Genomic DNA, 19,155 nt, shown 5'->3' on the forward strand with positions numbered 1-19,155 from the left:
CCTGACTCCACGGCACCAATCTCTGCCTTCCTCATAAGGCCCCCACATCTCCTGCTGCCTAGCCAGGGGGCAGCAAAGGGGCTGAGAGCAAGCCTATGAAAGGTCAGCCCCACAGGGAACTCCTGAGAAGATGGATTTAGAGTGAACGTGCCTCCTCAGCACAGGGTGTGCCTCCTGCTCATTCTAGCCACGTTGTGGGGCATTGTCTCCACCCAGCTCTTTGTGGGCATGGCCCGAGGGAGTGGGCTGATCAGTAGCTCCCCCTTCAGCGTGTTAATGTGCTGGTAACCAAAAGCTGAAATGTGCTGGCACAGCTTGTGAGAGGCTGAGCTTGGGCCTGGAGTGCGTCCTAGCAAGGGGAAGGGGTGTCTTGAGGCCAGACCAGCACTTAGGATCCTTGCTGTGTTTACGTGATGGAGGGTTTGCATGACCGCTGAGGAACCAAAGTGCAGTGGCCACTGCTACGGGGAGATGATGGCTGGACTGGCTGAAACGGGAACAGAATCGAAAGGGAGGGGAGTTTGCGTAGAAATAGGAACCATGTAGTTACTCTCTAGGTTTGTGTGAAATCAGCCAGCTTCCATTAGATTGATGCTGTCTGGCTAGAGATGAGATGCAGCGGAAGCTCACCCCATCCTGGTCTGGATGGCTCAGCTTCAGGAGTGACAGGGTCACACCGTCTCCATGTCCATTCAGACTGTAGCTTCTCTGCTTTGACTGTGGTACAATGGCTGATTCATACAGAAAGCTCCTGAAAAAACCATTGTCAAGATTGCATGGTGTAGGCAGTGCCCGAAGTAGGTTGCTTCTGCCTGTTTGTGTCTGCTGCTTTGTCAAAGGGTTGACCAGCTCAGTGGGTGGATCACTAGTGCACAGGGCCTTTTTGTCTCTAGATTGTAGGTTCAGTTCCACCCTTGGATCAAAGTAGTTTCTAGCTGTCCAGTGGTGGCCTGTGTGAATTGCTGGTTTCAGTCCAGTTCCTCGTGGTCAGGTGTCTATAGCACAACAGACACCAATTAACTGCCAGCTTCACAGGCTGCATCTGCTCTGTAGGGCTCTCGGTCTGATACTTTCCAACAGCACTGGATGGAAACAGTGGGGGAAATAAAGAGATGTCTGTGAAGCCAGAGGGCAGAGTATTTTCTCCCTCTGGACCGTGCTTCTTTTGACCCCCCTTTCAGTGTCAGTCGCTGTGATTAAAGCTGCAGTAGAGGGTGAATACTGATCCCTGCTGAGTGCCCCGAACGATGCCTTGTGACTGTAGTGCATTCCCACTGTGATGTGCCCCAGAGGCTGCACCTTGAGACCACTGCGTTTCAGTGAGCACTCATGGCTGACTTTGGGGCTGATTGCCTTGCTCACTCCAAGAGGCTTCAGACTGGGAGCAGAAGCCTGTGCCTTTACTTCTTATTGCTGCTAGCAGCAAGAAACTTCATCCAACTCTTTTTATTGACAGGTCATTAAAAATGGCCCTGATGTGACAATCTGACTCTTATCTGATGTTTCTTTGTCTGCGCCTCACTCTCAACTGCTGGTTACTCCCCCTTCCAGCTCCACTGCCGCAGCCGGCCTTGGCGTGTGCTGAAAAGCGTTGGCTCTAATTCAGCAAAATGAACAGTGTTTAGTGTGGACAACGGGTCCTGGGTCCCTGGAAGCTGGTAGCTGCTCTTGAGTCATTGCAGTGAGTGTGTGAAATTCATGGCCATGAAAACGCCTCATGGACTGTGAAATCTGGTCTCCCCCCATGAAATCTCCTCTTTTGTGTGCTTTTACCCTATGCTATGCAGATTTCACGGGGGAGACAAGCATTTCTCAAATTCGGGGTCCGGACCCAAAACGGAGTTGCAGGGGGGTCACAAGGTTATTTTAGGGGAGGTCACCGTATTGCCACCCCTACTTCTGCGCTGCCTTCAGAGCTAGGCGGCCGGAGAGCGGCGGCTGTTGGCCAGGTGCTCAGCTCTGAAGGCAGCGCCCTGCCAGCAGCAGCACAGAAGTAAGGGTGGCAACACCGTACCAGGCCATCCTTACTTCTGCCTGCAGAGCTGGACGGCCAGAGAGCGGTGGCTGCTGACTGAGCGCCCAGCCATACCGTGCCATCCTTACTTCTGCGCTGCCTTCAGAGCCGCTCCCCCTTCCCCGGGCTCCCATCTCCTCTCCCCATCTCTTCTTTCACCTGGCCCCCGCCTCCGCTCCCGATCCCCTTTCACCAGGTCCCCACCTCTGCTCCTGATCCCCCTTCACCTGGCCCCCGCCTCTGCTCCCAATCCCCCTTCACCAGGTCCCCACCTCTGCTCCTGATCCCCCTTCACCTGGCCCCTGCCTCTGCTCCCAATCCCCCTTCACCTGGCCCCCGCCTCTGCTCCCGATTCCCCTTCATTTGGCCCCCATCTCTGCTCACCCAATCCCCCTTCACCTGGCCCCCACCTCTGCTCCGAATCCCCTTTCACTTGGCCCCCACCTCCGCTCCTGCTTCCCCTTCACCCAGCCCCCAACTCCTCTCCCCTCACCCACTCCCCTCTAACCCATTTGCCCCTCACCCAACCCCCGTCTCCTCACCCTGCTCCCCTCACCCATCTTCTATCGCCTCACCCCAACCCGCTCCCACCTCATCTGGCCCCTCGCCTTCTTGCTTGCCCCCCTCACCTGGCTTCCAGCCAGTGCCCCCCTGCCTCCTCACCTGGCCCCCCCACCTCCTTGCCTGGCCCTCCTCACCCTGTCACCCACCTCCCTACAACTGTTCAAGTGCACCTCTCTGGAGCTCTGGTGGGAAGTGGCTCGTTCAGGGGCTGCAAGGGAAGCTAAGAGCCTAGCAGGCTGGGTAGGGGAGGGCAGAGGTCCTGCCCAAGCACCGGGCACATGCGGGTCCTGGGGGTCTGCGTGAGGGGACGGATCTTGCTGGCCAGCTCATGCCCACTCTGAAAGGCGTGAAGAGCTCCATGAAAGCTTGGGCGCCCTGGTGAGCAGAGGAAGCAGTGCCCACCCGCTCCTGGGATGGTGAATTCTGCTCTCCACTGAATCCTCAGGAACAGTAATCACAGAGGCCTCCCTGATTATATGGCCCTTCTGCTGTGTCTGTGGCTGGCACTGGGCTCTTGTCAGAAAGGTGGCTGGCCCTCAGAAGCTCAGAATTGGGATCCCACCAGGGCCGCCTGGGGCCAACGAGGCAGTAACCTGTTTGTCTTCCAGTGATATCCAGTGGGCTTCCTGAGTACTCTGCTCTGAGTGCAGGCCAGGACCTGGGGGCCCTAGGGAGAGCTGACCCATTCCAGTGATCCTGGGGCGCCTCCCTTTGCAGGAGGATCCCATTTACACCTAGTGCATGCCAGAGGAGCAAAGCTAGGCACACACAGAGAGCACAGAGCCATGGAGAGAGAGCCCTCCACGGCTCAGCCCAGGGAGACCTGAGGTGCAACCTCCACTCTGGCCCCTTCTCTCCCCCACTAATGCAGTGACCCCATTGCACTCTCCCCCTCTGCTCTGCCCCTCCTTGTCCACCCCCCACCCCAGGCTGGACCATAACCCATGTTACCCAATAGAGCACCATGCTGATTGTGGAGCTGGGGAGCTCAGGGGACTGTAAAGGGAATTACGGACCCTTTATCCTCTGGGGTAGGCTCCCCCAAAGCAGCCTTTATCCCCAATCCTCCCTGCAGAGGAACCAGTGATAAATAAATCCACACAGCCATGGCAGAGTGAGCCCTGCTCATGGTAACATCCCCACTTGCTCACCCAGCCCTCCCCGCTCCCTGTGCCCTCTCCTGCGTTCGTCCATCGGCTGTCTACACTGGGCCAGGGACCTTGTCTCCATGTTGTCCTGGCTCCCCACCTGCTGTTGATGCAGCTGGGCACAGATCCTCTGAAGTGACCAACGGGCGCAGCCCCATGCTGGGGAAGGGTCCACATCCCACACCGGCACTGCCAGGCCCCACCCAGGGTGGGAGCTCAGGAGAAAGACCAAGAGCCGGGTAGGCCTTAAAGGAAACATCCAACAGCTCTGTTCCCACCCCAAAGATGGTCAGGGGTGAGGTCACTGAAGGGGTACTGGTCGGAGGGGCTCAAGGGGCTGCCTGATCTCTGGATGAAAGGAGGACCAGGACTGTCAGTCATGCACCTGACACCAGAAGCCAGCAAAGGTAACTGCAGGAGTTCGGCTGGAATCAACCAACTCCAGCAAAATCTCAGGTGTGTGGAAGTTGTGACCCTCCCCTGCCACGTGGTGCCTCTGCTCAGTGACAGATTGCAGATGTGATGCAAGCTCCTGGGACAGTTCCTGTTGCACCTTCCCCCTTACCGAGCCTCAGAGAGAAAAGCTCAAAGTTCTGCAAGTGGAGCTGAGCTTTGGTGTGTGAATGACAGAGCCCTGGAACGGCTGGGCTGTGCACCCCGAGCCGCTTGGATGCACTGGCTGGGGCTGGAAGCGGCTGGCTCTCTCTGAATCCCAAGGTATGCTGTGGTGTACGTTGGGGGAGATAACTCATCCTACTTGCTGTGCAGATCCTGGAACAGCCAGGGGCTGGAGAATTCTGTCTCCAGTTTCATCTGTATGTTTTCTTAGGCTGCTTCTAAAGTCATCCTGAAACCTGTTCTTTCCCCTCCGGCAAATGACCATGCTGTTTCCTTGGCACTGTCTGCCATGCTTGTGTCCAAGTCTGGAGCGGCACTGATCCCTCACACACTCCATACATGGGCTTGTTCTCTCCACAGGAAGAAATGGAAGCCTAGTGGAGACTGGAGCAGCCTCTGGCTCTCTCTGTTTCAGCCCCGAAGGAGGCATTTTTAAAACCTCAGGTTTGCTCCTATGAACCCTGGGAACGGGTGGTAATAGTGAGCCAGAGAAAGCGGTGCCCGCCGCACGGGGGGGACTGAGCCGCTCTGGAGTTCGGAGCATCATTTGAATTGGCTGGTTTCTGGCAAAGGCTGAACTGGTTTAATCCAATGATGTGATTTAATGAGGACAATAAAATCCTTCTTACGTGCAGCCCTCCCAGCAAAGGGGAGATGCTTGCCACAGAAAGGAGGGCTGGTCTCTCCTTTTGCTGCCTTCTGAGTCCGTTCTGAGGTATTTGCCAAAGCTTCTTTCTTTCTAGCATGCTGGTGAGGCAGTGGCGTGAGACTGGCCTGGCTCTGCCACCAGCAGGGATGTCCACCACCTCTCTCCCACTTTCTGCCTCAGTGACTCTCTCAGGTGCGCGATTGCCAGGCAGTGCCAGGGAGCTGCTCGACGCTGGAGACAGCACGGTGGCTATGGACAGCGGGACACGGGTCCCTGGGCCAAGCCCTGCAAGCATCCTCAGCTGTGTCCTGTCCCCTTTCTCCTGTACTCTGGGAAGGTGGCTGCAGATGCTGGTATGTATCCCAGCACGAGCAGTATTGCTGGGGGATTATTCCCAGGAGCAGGAGGAGGGTGGGACGTTGTCCGCTCAGTTGCCTGATGGATGGGAAGCTAACAAGCCACCTCTCTATCTAACTTGGTAGTAAACTGTCAGAACAGGGGCTGGGGCAGGGTATGGCTGTGAGCAGCTGTGTTTGCTAGTGCCATCCGGCACTTCAGCATGAGCCCATGCTTGGTTCCCGTCAGGGCGTGTCCCGGTGGTACACCCTTCCCACCAACAGGGCTGTTGGAGCGGGCTGCAGAATCCACAGGAGTGCCGGCTCAGGGACAGGCCGGGTTTGCTCTGCCGCCTCTGTCGGCGCTCTGACAGGTGACGAGGAAACGAGGCAGTACAGGAACAGGATAGTAATGAGCAAACCTTGGGGACCCCCTGCTCTCCTCTGCAAGGCTGACTGGGTCCCCAGGATCCCAGTGGGGCTTGACTTCAGAGTACTGGAGGGCTGCAGAGGGCAGTGGGTAGCAGGTAGCATGCAAGGTGGGAGTCGGGGACCTGACTTTCACAGATTTCCTGTCTGCCTCGGGGCCAGACATTTTACGTCCATGTGCCTGAGCTTTCTGCTGTGTAAGAGCAGGCACTTTGGCGACATGCGTTGGGAACGTGGCTTTAGGGCACATGCCAAGCGCCAGGCTTACAGTAGCTTTGGGCCCTGCCCTTGTTCTTTCTGCCTGGTGATGGCTCCCCTTATTCTGGGTGGTGGTGGGGTGGGGTCCCTTGTGACAACAGCTCCATGAGATACTGCACTGAGAGCTCTGCCCTGCTTCAAGATGGTTGTGTCCTTGTTTTTCCTTGCTGCGCTCTGCCCTGGCTGTGGTCCCAGCGCTCTCCTGGTGCCATACCTGCACCTTGTGAATAAAGCTCGGGGCGTGACGCTGCATCGCTGCCCGATGGCACTGTATTGTAACGCACTGACCCAGCATCCTGCCCTGCGTATGGGAGCTGCACTACTAAACATTGTGACATCTACAACTTTCCCACCTGGCCTCGTTCAGCTCCTGTGACAGACACTCCACGGCCAGGCAGAGCAAGCAGAGCAGTGAGGGGGTGCTGGCAGCCAAGTATCATAGACTGAAAGGTGTTTAAGGGAATTGAGCTTGGCAGTCTCTGTGTGCTCCGGGGTGCTGAAGGTGGGAGCCTGTGGTCAGACATGGCGCTTGGGTGGACAGGCTAGTGTAGTCAGCCTGAAAGGGACAGACTCTCCTGTGTCTCAGTCTCTGTGTGTGCATGTGCACATGTGTGCATTTCCCTGATTCTGCACATGCTTTTCAGTTTCCTGTGTGTATGTGCGTATGTGTGTCTCTGTGCGTACACATGACTACAGTTCTCTATGCACACATGTATATGCATGTGCACTTCCCAGTGTGTATACACGCACATATTTCCCTGTGTGTACACATGTGCCTTTCACTGTATGTATGCACATGCGTGTTTCCCTGTGTGTGTGTGTGTGTGTGTCCATGCATATCTTGGTGTACATATGTGTGTGTTTGTGCATTTCTCTGGGTGTATATACATATGTGCATTTTGCTGTGTGTGTACACATTTGTTTATTTTTCTGTGTGCACACGTGTGCATTCGTGTGTGTTTTTATGCATGTTCCTGCGTGTTCTATGCATTTCTGTACGTGCGCATTTCCCTGTTTGTGCATTTCCCTGTGTGCATGTACGTGTTCATTTCTCTGTGTGCACATGCGTGCGCATTTCTCTCTCTATGTGCATTTCCCTGTGTGTATGTGTGAGTATTTCCATATGTGCACGTGTGGGGACTTACCACACACACACGCACTATTAGTATACCGAAAGTTTTGGGTGTGCAACGACTCTGTTGTAAACAGGTACTTGTTATTCAGTGCTCATGCAGTGTCTGTTCTGGCATTTACAACCCAAAGATTGGAAGGGGCTAGGGTTTGCTTTGGGATCAGGGGCTGTAACGCTCAGAGCTATAGTAATTGCTCCAGTTCATGCCTTGAATGCCCTAAGAGCAAAGCCAGCTTGGAATCCTGTACCCTGCTCAGCTCAGGTTACAGCCTCCAGCATGCAGTGAGAGCAGCAAGTCCCTGTCACGGCGCCCCCCCCCCCAATAGCAACCCCTTCCTCTTCCTCCCGTGGAGACTTCCACGCTCCCCCAGCCCCAAGGGGCGAGCTGAGTTTGGTTACTGATGATAGGGCCACACACTCTCCAGTTCCTCTTTTCCACCCCGTCCTTCCCACCTGCACAGAGCAGCTAGGGATATTTATCACCCAGTCACTGTGTTCACTAGCACCAGCTTTCAGACCTAATGCAATCACCACAGCCAGGCCAGGTTAGCCGGATCAGGAATCGGTTTGTGGGTGGTAGCTAGCTGCCTGGCTTTGGCAGAACTCCCAGGAATGTCTCCAAAAGTGCGTCAAGAGGAGCAAAGCGGGGCCGGAACGGATTCTGGATTTGGGGCTAGGCTCCCGTGAGCTTTCTAGTGGCAGGTCTCTAGTCTGTGTTGTGACGAACAGGCCTACGGCGAGTGCGTCAGGCTGTCCTGCAATGGCTCAAGAGCAGGAGCACCACCGCGGGGCAGACTGTGAAGACCCAGGGCACAATCCCCCGACAGACCGAGTTCTGAACCTGGAGTTCACCAACCAGTTATCATGTGTAAACTCCTCAGGCACCATAACAGCCTAAAAGTGGGGTCACAGACAGTCCCCTTGGGCACTCTGATCTGTCGCACCACCCAGGTGATAGATGGTCCCTTACACCACAAATCACAGCAATATTCAGGTTACTTCCAATGCCAAAGGACCAGTTACTTACCCCAGGTCAATTCCACCTTAGATCTCATGCCAAAGACAAGGCTTGTAGCCAATCCTGTAATAAACTACATACAGATTTATGAATAGGAAAAGGAAAGAGAGTTATTTATGAGGTTAAAGCAGGTAAATGTACATGTACAAATGAGTTACAATCTGCAGTTTCAAAAGGTAATAGAAGTTTCTATAATAAGCAAGCTCTAGATGTCCTTTAGAGCTAACCCAGGTTAAGCACCTGGGATCCTTTGCTTATGCATAGAAACCTAGCCCCCCCAAGAGTCCAAGCAGCAATAAGAACCAGTTGCCTCTTGTTAGGGGTTTTTATTCCCTTTCCCCTTTATGCTTTGAGCTGCAAACTCAGCTGATGGGAGGAAAACACTTGCAAGACTCATCTTTTTTGGGGCGATTAGAAGTAAACAACAAAGTCTTTTGTCCTCCTCAACGTTTCACTCTAGTCCGCCTGGCATCAATAGGCCTTCCTTGTCAGGCAGAACGTAACCTCTTCTGTTGGAGCTCCGTGCTTCACGTCCCTCTCCTGGCTGGTGATTTACACAGCCCAAGTCTACATGACAAAATTAAGTTGACCTGAGTTACATCGACGTACAGCCACTGCATGTCCACACTACACTCCTTCTGTCAGCGGTGTCCGTGTCCTCACTACCAGGGCTTGCCTCAATGCAGAGAGCAGTGCACCGTGGCAGCTGTCCCACTGTATAACTTGCCATCAGCTAGCAGTGTTTTGGGAAGGGTTTGCAATGCCTCCTGGGGTAGGGTGACCAAACAGCAAGTGTGAAAAATCGGGACAGGGGGTGGGGGGTAATAGGAGCCTATATAAGAAAAAGACCCAAAAATCGGGACTGTCCCTATAAAATCGGGACATCTGGTCACCCTATCCTGGGGACAAACGAGTTTCGCAGGGGTGACTGGGAACATGGTTTCAACATCCCTTGATGAAGTTTTCTCCATCCCATAATTTTATCTGCATCCTATAATGTTTCGCGCCCCATTTCAAAAGCCCTGCAAACCCCCATCTCTGTGTGAAGCCTGGATCCTGCACAGCTGTGCTCTGTTGTGATGAGTGTTGCGAGCATGAGGCACCTGATCCTGCAGTATTTGCAGAGCCACGAGAGGAGCTGCAGGGAACTTGACGATTCCTTGAAGGCTAGCTTGCTGTAGGACACAGAAAGAAACAATTCAAGGTTGCTGCTGGCATCCATGGAGCAGCTGCAGACGGTGGAGCGCTGGCTTTAGGCCCGAGAAACCAGCACCGACTGGTGGGATCACATCATTATGCAGGTTTGGGATGACAAGCAATGGCTGCAGAACTTTTAGATGTGCAAGGCCACATTTCTGCACACATGTATGTGCAGAGCTTGCCCCAGCTCTCTGGCACAGTGACACCAAAATGAGAGCTGTAGTGACTGTGGAGAAGCGAGTGGCGATCACAAGTTGGAAGCTTGCAATACGAGATTGCTACCAATCAGTCGGGAATCAGTTTGGAGTTGGGAAATCCACCGTGAGGCTTGATGTGATACAAGTGTGCAGGGCTGTTAATCGCATCCTGCTACGGAGGACTGTGAGTCTGGGCAAAGTGCAGGGCATAATGGATGGTTTTGCAGCAGTGGGGGAATAGACGTCACACACAGCCCTATTTTGGCACCAGACCACCTCGCCAGAGAGTACATCAACAGAAAGGGCCACTTCTCTGTGGTAATGCAAGCATTGGTGGATCACCAGGGATATTTTACTGACATCAGCATGGGATGGTCAGGGAAGGTGTGTGACGCATGCATCTTTGAGAACACGGGCCTGTTCAGAAAGCTGCAAGCAGGGACTTTCTTTCCAGACCAGAGGGTTACCATTGGAGATGTTGAAATGCCAAAACTGATCCTGGGAGACCCAGCCTACTCCTTACTCCCGTGGCTCACAAAGCCCTACACTGCCACCTTGACAGCAGAAAGGAGAGCTTCAAATACAGGGTGAGCAGGTGCAAAATGATGGTTGAATGTGCTTTAGCCTTTTGAAAGGTCACTGGCACTGTCTACTCACAAGATTAGACCTCGGTGAAAAAAATATCCCAATGGTTATAGCTGCCTGTTGTGTGCCTCATAATATCTGTGAAGCAAAGGGGGAGGCATTTCCGCTGGGGTGGAGGGTGGAAGTGGAACAGCTGGCTGCTGATTTTGAGCAGCCAGATAGCAGGGCTATAAGAAGAGCTCAACAGGGAGCAATATGGCTCAGGGAGGCTTTGAAAGACCATTTTAATAGTGTCAAGTATCAGGGGGTAGCTGTGTTAGTCTGTATCCACAAAAACAACAAGGAGTCCGGTGGCACCTTAAAGACTAACAGATTTATTTAGGTATAAGTTTTCGTGGGTAAAAAAACCACTTCTTCAGATGCAACATCTGAAAAATATTAGTCTTTAAGGTGCCACCGGACTCTTTATCATTTTAATAGTGAGCCACAGTAATGTGTGTCGCTGTAGCATGCTATGCCTGGCATTGTTCTTTGCACCCCAGTCTGAACCTTATAATGAGTACTCTGTGTGTAGTAATATAACATTGCAAATGCACTTATTGCTGTTATCTGTGACTGTCAGCCCCAGCCAGCATATCTTGTGAACAAATAAAGATGAATTAGGTTTCCATAAATAGACTTTTATTCCAAACCCAGGTAAACAGACATATTTATAACTGAATGAAACTCGATAAATACAGGGGAAAAGAACCTTTAAAGGGGAAGAATCCCATGCACGACTACAGGCTGGGGACCGACTGGCTAAGCAGCAGTTCTGCAGAAAAGGACCTGACCTGGGGATTACAGTGGATGAGAAGCTGGATATGAGTCAGCAGTGGCCCCTCGTTGCCAAAAAGGCCAACGGTATATTGGGCTCTATTAATAGGAGTTTTGCCAGCAGATCAAGGAAAGTGATTATTCCCCTCTATTCAGCACTGGTGAGGCCACACCTGGAGTATTGCATCCAGTTTAGGTCCCCCCCACTACAGAAGGGATGTGGACAAATTGGAGAGAGTCCAGCGGAGGGCAATGAAAATGATTAGGGGCTGGGGCACATGACTTACGAGAGAGGCTGAGGGAACTGGGGTTATTTAGTCTGCAGAAGAGAAAAGTGAAGGGGGATTTGATAGCAGCCTTCAACTACCTGAAGGGGGATCCCAAAGAGGATGGAGCTCGGCTGTTCTCAATGGTGGCAGATGACAGAACAAGGAGCAATGGTCTCAAGTTGCAGTGGGGGAGGTCTAGTTTGGATATTAGGAAAAACTATTTCACTAGGAGGGTGTTGAAACACTGGAATGCGTTACCTAGGGAGGTGGTGGAATCTCCCTCCTCAGAGGTTTTTAAGGCTTGACAAATCCCTGGCTGGGATGATTTAGTGGGTATTGGTCCTGATTTGAGCAGGGGGTTGGACTAGATGACCTCCTGAGGTCTCTTCCAACCCTGATATTCTATGATTCTATGAAAGAACAGTCCTTTCCATTTCACAGACACATACACCAACCGTGCCTCTCGCAGGTCAGTGTATGTGCGGCTGGGATTGCCTGTATTCTCCCCCGGGGTGCAGTAGTAGGGATAGTGCAGCGGCCTTGGACGCCGCATGGAATGTGTGTGTGTGTGTGTTGGGGGAGGGGGGTGGAAGGTGGTCTCAGAATGCAGTTCTCTATGGGCTGTCACTAGAAATGCTCCTGAAATGAGTGTCTGTGACCAGAGTATCTTGCTGTGGACACTGCAGCACAGCCCTGAGCTTGGCCCTGGGTTCCCCTGCCCATGGATCACAAGGAACCTGGGCAGTTGTCATGGCCAGCTCTCCAGGGTGAAGGGGAGCAGCTCCCACTGGCTGCAGCGAGACTTCAAACTCACTTGGGGCCTCAGTGCCCGCACCATGCAGGACCCATGTACAGCTCAAGGTGCCCCTCCCTGGGGCCAGGTTCTGCCTCTGACCCATGCCTGTCTGACATCAGGGAGCGTGTGTGAATGTGTGCACTGGCTGGCAGACACCAGAGCTAGTGAGATTTTCTGTTGGTGACAAGAGGAAGCCAGAGCTCCATGTTAGGTGCTGGACCAGGCTTGGCAATGAGGCATTTCATGCCCTGCTCTGCCATGCCACAGCATGGACCATCCCCGCTGTCCCTTTTGGGGGGGTGGTTATATGCACAGGCTGATGGCTGTGTACGGAGCTGAGTCTCAAGCATGCCCAACTCTGCCCCTTTCCAAGGCTGGAAATGTGTTTACATTCAAGTCGGGCTGAATGATAGCTGAGCGCACTGTGTAATCAGCGCAGCCAGGGAGGAGCAAGGAGCTAATGGGAATGGTGGCTCTTGTGCAGAGTGCTGGGTAAACAGCGGAAGTGGAGTGGCCTGTTGATAGCTGTGGTGTCAGTCCACAGCCTGTAGGGCAATGTGCCTATCCAAGTCAATACAACCTAATACCAGGGGAAGTAGATTTAGCAGAGGCGTTTGGAATCTGGCCTTGCTGTTAACAGTTATCAGCAGGTTGGGGGAGGGCAGTTCATCGGAGTGAGGGCTCTGCTCAGCTAGCTGCCACCCACTGCTTCCGCCTGGTTTGAGATGTGCTGGGCTCTGGTGCTTTCTCTGCCTGCCCAGCCAGCCAGAGGCAGAGCAAAGCCAGCCAGAAATAACTGTAATGCAGAAGGCTATGGAGGAGGAGTTGGCAAGGTGCTAGCTGAAGACGCACCAGCCTCTCCCCAGACAGCGCGCTCCTTTGTGCTGATGCACAGCACCAGTGCCACACCCCATGCCCGTGCTCTGGGACCGGGGCTGCTCAGAGTGGCAGTTCTAGCAGCATTTTGTGGGTGTGCACGTGTGTGCACCTGGGCGTGTGTACAGGGGTGTGGAGTAGAAGGGGATTGGGCTCTGCCAGCAGAAGGGAAACAGGCACCTTGTTTGGCAGCTGTGGCTCTAGGGCACATTAAACCATAGAAAATGTGAACACACTGGGCACTGCAGCTTTCTTCTCCCTTTGTAGCTTGTTGATTCCCTTGGGAATGGTGCTGGCTCGAGGGGGCCTAGAGTGAAGAATTGTGAGCGGGGCGGCAGTTGCACAGTGCAGGGACTGCTGGGGTTAAGGGCCTTCTGTTTGAGAGACTCCACACATTTTCCAGTAGAAAGTAGTCTGGAAACATAGCGGCAGAGTTTCTATTTGCAGGAAGCAGTAAAACTGGTCTCTTGCTTAGTGTCGCCTGAGGATAGAACAAGCTGGAAAAGCTGATGCAAGGAGTTTAAATATGATCTATAGATTTGCCTAGTGGCACCGTGGTCATCCACCTCCCTTTTCTCAGCAGGTAATGGTGTCTCTGGGGAACTCCAGCAGAGCCCTCAATAGAACAATGGGCACAAAGGAGCGCGCTGTCTGGGGAGAGGCTGGTGCGTCTTCAGCAAGCATTTGACATGGACATTAATAACTGCAGAAGCAGAGGCTGGCTGCCGCGCTAGCATCCCACCGAGGCTCTGATGTGGCCCACTGAAGCTCTGATGTGGACGTATATAGGGCACGGGCGCTGCTAGTTCTCATGCAGCGGGCGGAGCTGCAGGTTGGGTATTGTTGCAGGTAGACGTGGATGCTGCTAACTGGGATTCAGCTCCTTGCTGAGAGAACAGATTTGGTATGTGTTTCACTGAAAGTTTTGTGGGGTGTGGTTTGTGCCTTTGATCTGCTGTGAACTGGCTGGGGCTTGAAGTGTCCAGAGAGGCAGCATGTACCCAGAGTTTGGAGCAGGAATGTCATTTTAAATCAAAAGGTGTCAGGACTCCCTGCTCCAGTTCTGCTTTTGGTCTCTGATGGGGGAATCCGTTCTGTTTCACTGTTGCTTTGTAACCTTGTGAAGTGATGCCGAATGGTATCTTCTTTCACAGGATTAAAAAAGAAAAGTGATGGCATTACAGGGAGAAGTGAGCTGGGGTTTGTAGGGAGAGCGGCTGTTTGCAGTTTCCCCTCAAGTGCTGGGCTGTTCTAACAGGGCCCTTCGGAGAAACCATCCTCTGGCAAAAGTAACCGTTTACAAGGTGAGCCGCAGACAATGGGCTTTCTGCTGGAATGTGAAGCTGCTCAGGAAGGAGTGCTGGCGGGCTCGCTGCTTTTGCAGCCATTTATCAAACGTGTGTGTGATCTAGCAGCCAGCTTTAAACTGACCACTTCAACAAACTCCCCTTGAACACAGAGTTGTGGGTTTCAGAGTAGCAGCCGTGTTAGTCTGTATTCGCAAAAAGAAAAGGAGGACTTGTGGCACCTTAGAGACTAACCAATTTATTTGAGCAGAAGCTTTCGTGATGCATTCAGTTGTGTGTGCGCTTTATTAATCTCAGCTGGGAGAGAAGGGGAGGGTGGAGGAGTTGGACAAGGAAAAATGGAGCTGGGGCCAATAATCCATTTTCTTGGTGGTGTGTATGAAGCCAGCGGTTGGGGAGGGCGGGCTCAGGGCTGTGACTGTAGGTGACTGCACATGGGGAGATCTCTTCCTCTTAGTGTGTTTCTCTGATTGCTAGGAACATGCTGCATGCAGTTATAGCTGCCTCTCTGCTCCGCTCTGCTTGGTGCTGGGAGGGTGTTTGTACCCTGCTCTGATGTGTCCTGACACTTTCAGAAGGCTGGCACAGTCTTGCCTGCTTGGGTGAATTCCTCTGCTTTGGGGTTTCCAACTCCTGACAGCCCTGCGTGCCCTGTGAACTCTGGGCATATGCATCAGGTTCCATGCAATCCCATTCTGTGATTCTCCGAGAAGGTTACCCAGTTCATGGAGGCTACCTGCCCCCAGTTGCTTGTTTTCAAGGCTGTCTGGGACACTCCATCTCTTGAGCAGCAAGGGGGTTGCAGTTTTGGGAGATGAGAGAGGCATGGACTCTGTGTCACAATCCTGTCTAGTCTGGAATACGCTGCCCTTGTGATCGTCCCCCCCGATGGTTCAGTGCTGTGAGAGCGCAGGTGATGGGCACCCTGGCCACAGGGCTTGGAGCCTGGCTGCTCTCCGGGCACGTGCGCCAGGTGAGAGGCCGAGACAGTTTACAGATTAAAACCAGATGCCATGGCTACTGAAGAGTAACATGGCAAAAGCAACAAGGAAAGGAAGTGACTGAGAGACATGGCCCCTCTGAGCCCCTGGGCTCACAGCGGGGTGAGCTGAGCAGTGCCATGCCTGGCCTGCGAGCAGCGAAAGGCGAGGTTGCTGTAGTTAGCGCACTGACCTGGCAGGGAGCACGTTTCAAGGCAGCCGAGCACGCAAGTGACTCGATCTCACTGGGTTTAATCTAATTCTTCGCATTATTTCATTACATCAGCAAATCTCCCCCTTTCCCTCCCGAGTGGGACAGCATTTGTATGGTGCCCCTGGCATGGCAGGACAGGCGGGTGGCCGTGCAGGAAGGCGGCAGAGCTAAGCAGAAGCTCGGTGCCTGTTCTCTGCATGGCTCTGGCTGTCATGGTCTGTCTTAGGTTGATGAGCATACAGCCAGCCCCCTGGATCTACACAGGGAAATCCCAGGCAAGCTCCTCTTTCCAGGAGGTGAGGAGTGGAGTGCTGGCAACAAGGGCTTGTGTCATAAACCGTTGCAGCTTTCGCACACTCTGTCCCTCTCCCTGACACAGGCACATGGCCATGCACACTGCCCACCCCCCCTCCCAGCTTGAGATCTGACTACCAGTGACTGTCTCGCAGGGGCCTGGGAAGCTCTGGCAGGCTGGCTGCTCAGGGAAGGTCTGTTGTTGCTGTTTGACTGCGGCCGTCTCCAAGATGCCATCACTACGGGAAAGGATATTATTCCAGAGTTGAACAAACAAGCTTGTTTACAGTTCATTTCCAGAGCGTGCGGAGCCTGGTCCTTTTATGGACATATGGTGTGGTCACTGCAGCAGTGAGGGCTGTGTGAAACCCTATTAAGACTTGGTTTATCCAGAGCTATCAATTGGGGATGACAGTAATGGGGTAATGGGATTATTCCAGGCTGCTGACATAGGATCATTTCCTTCTGCAAAGGCCTTTGTCTCCTTCCAGGGCTCGGAGACATTTCAAGCAAGGCTGGCTTTTGGTTTTGTTTGCTTTTCAAGATCCAGACGGTTACAGTGGCACCCAGTGTCCTCGTTTATACATGCACCAGGAAAGCCCCCCAAGCCGATTGGACAATCCTGCTGGCTCTGATTCTACAGCACAGGCTGGTGTTGCTGGTACATTTATTGTTCTTCACCAGTTCAATAGGTTCAGTGCTGCCTAGATTCAATAGTTAAGCAGAGAGTTGCTGTGAGATCCCCCTGGAATGGGGCCAGCGCCTGATGTTGGCCTCTGCGCAGGTGAGTCTCCCACTCTGGCCCTGCACAGGGACAACCCATCCCAGGGGAATCCAGTGCCTGGATGGCAGTCCCCTCCAGGTGAGCAGCTGGAGGGAGCTGAGACGCTCAACATCCTTCTCAGCATCCTGTCCTGGCTGCCCCCGCTAGCCGGGCTACGGACACAGCACACAATCAACCCCACTCATGCTGGCCCGCCATGTTCTGGGCTGTGCTGTCCCAGTCACAATCCCAGGGTCAATGCTCAGTGTACAGAATGAGCAGAGGGAGTGGGGGAGACCTCTACTGTTGGAATTTATGGCAGAGTTTGGTGGGGGCCAGGTGCCCCTTTGGCCTGGGAAGAGGGGTTCCAGGTGCTGCTGTTGGCTGGCGTAGCTCCGGCAGGTTTCTGCGGTAGAAGTCCCTGTCATATCCCCTTTGCTGTCTCCCTTTCCCCCTGCCCCTGCTGATGCAGCCCTGGGCCTGGCAGGGGCACTCTCCTGCCCAGAGATGAGATGCAGGCAAGCCCTTCCCTTTAAATCACAGCTCTGGATAACTTGCACCCAAGAGTTGTGCTGTGGATTTTCGATAAGCCTTGAAACCCTGGGAAGTGCCAGAGGACAGGAAGAAAGCATATGTCTTGCCAATATTTAAAAGGGTAAATGGGATAACCCGGCTAGTTATAGGCCTGTCAGTCTGACATCAATCCCGGGCAAGATACATGGAGTGACTGATGCAGGACTTGATTCATAAAGAATTAAAGGAGGGTAACAGGGTAGTTGGCCCACTAGAGGAAACTGGGCTCAGCTGTCCTGTTCCAGGCCAGGTGCTGCTAGCTGGGCCAGTGACGAGGGTGGGGCAGCTCATGGGGGACCAGCGGAGGCCAGGTGAGATGCAGTGATTCTGTCAGGAAGAGCAGGAGATGAGAGCTGCCACAGAGAGAAGACGGTTCCTGGGAGAGGGCTGAATGCAGGAGAGCAGCAAGGGGGTGCTGGCTGGAGTCCCCAGGCCAGAGAGCCAGGGCTGGAGGGCTGGAGGACGGCGAACGGGGCAAGTCCCGGATGACTGGAAAAAGGCTAATGTAGTGCCAATCTTTAAAAAAGGGAAGAAGGAGGATCCTGGGAACTACAGGCCAGTCAGCCTCACCTCAGTCCCTGGAAAAATCATGGAGCAGGTCCTCAAAGAATCAATCCTGAAGCACTTACATGAGAGGAAAGTGATCAGGGAACAGTCAGCATGGATTCACCAAGGGAAGGTCATGCCTGACTAATCTAATCGCCTTTTATGATGAGATTACTGGTTCTGTGGATGAAGGGAAAGCAGTGGATGTATTGTTTCTTGACTTTAGCAAAGCTTTTGACACGGTCTCCCACAGTATTCTTGTCAGCAAGTTAAGGAAGTATGGGCTGGATGAATGCACTATAAGGTGGGTAGAAAGCTGGCTAGATTGTCGGGCTCAACGGGTAGTGATCAATGGCTCCATGTCTAGTTGGCAGCCGGTGTCAAGTGGAGTGCCACAGGGGTCGGTCCTGGGGCCGGTTTTGTTCAATATCTTCATAAATGATCTGGAGGATGGTGTGGATTGCACTCTCAGCAAATTTGCGGATGATACTAAACTGGGAGGAGTGGTAGATACGCTGGAGGGGAGGGATAGGATACAGAAGGACCTAGACAAATTGGAGGATTGGGCCAAAAGAAATCTGATGAGGTTCAATAAGGATAAGTGCAGGGTCCTGCACTTAGGATGGAAGAATCCAATGCACCGCTACAGACTAGGGACCGAATGGCTAGGCAGCAGTTCTGCGGAAAAGGACCTAGGGGTGACAGTGGACGAGAAGCTGGATATGAGTCAGCAGTGTGCCCTTGTTGCCAAGAAGGCCAATGGCATTTTGGGATGTATAAGTAGGGGCATAGCGAGCAGATCGAGGGACGTGATCGTTCCCCTCTATTCGACACTGGTGAGGCCTCATCTGGAGTACTGTGTCCAGTTTTGGGCCCCACACTACAAGAAGGATGTGGATAAATTGGAGAGAGTCCAGCGAAGGGCAACAAAAATGATTAGGGGTCTAGAGCACATGACTTCTGAGGAGAGGCTGAGGGAGCTGGGATTGTTTAGTCTGCAGAAGAGAAGAATGAGGGGGGATTTGATAGCTGCTTTCAACTACCTGAAAGGGGGTTCCAAAGAGGATGGCTCTAGACTGTTCTCAAAGGTAGCAGATGACAGAACGAGGAGTAATGGTCTCAAGTTGCAATGGGGGAGGTTTAGATTGGATATTAGGAAAAACTTTTTCACTAAGAGGGTGGTGAAACACTGGAATGCGTTACCTAGGGAGGTGGTAGAATCTCCTTCCTTAGAGGTTTTTAAGGTCAGGCTTGACAAAGCCCTGGCTGGGATGATTTAACTGGGAATTGGTCCTGCTTCGAGCAGGGGGTTGGACTAGATGACCTCCTGAGGGCCCTTCCAACCCTGATATTCTATGATTCTATGGAGAGGGCTGATCCACTGGCATCTCTTTGCCAGAGAGCTGGGTCCTAGAGGAACCATGAGAGACTCCCCGCAGAGAGGTTGTGGAAGCTCCGGCTGGGAAGAGCAGGGTTGTGCCCTGGAAGGAAAGCCTGGGGTGGCTGTTCTGGCCGGGGGAGCGGGGGGAAGGTCAGAGGATGACTGTTAAAGAGTCCAGGTCTGGCGGAAGACA

The 19,155-nt window shown here is 53.2% G+C and overlaps 1 protein-coding gene across 17 annotated transcripts in view; it reads left to right on the forward strand.

Moving 5' to 3' along the window:
- Positions 1-19,155, forward strand: part of RGS3 (regulator of G protein signaling 3) — a 249,884-nt gene that overhangs the window by 200,812 nt on the left and 29,917 nt on the right. The window contains exon 1 of one of the 17 annotated variants that reach the window (XM_037879667.2): positions 4,087-5,346. The exons of 14 other annotated variants lie outside the window; for them this stretch is intronic. In XM_037879667.2, coding sequence (XP_037735595.1) covers positions 5,089-5,346 — 258 coding nt within the window. In that variant the 5' untranslated portion in view covers positions 4,087-5,088. Of the gene's footprint in view, positions 1-4,086; positions 5,347-13,637; positions 14,209-19,155 lie in introns of those variants that run through there. 2 more of the 17 variants (XM_037879668.2, XM_043530164.1) reach the window with 2 other exon arrangements.

This window comes from Chelonia mydas, chromosome 16, assembly GCF_015237465.2.
Source record: "Chelonia mydas isolate rCheMyd1 chromosome 16, rCheMyd1.pri.v2, whole genome shotgun sequence".
In the NCBI taxonomy this organism is placed as follows: Eukaryota; Metazoa; Chordata; order Testudines; family Cheloniidae; genus Chelonia; species Chelonia mydas.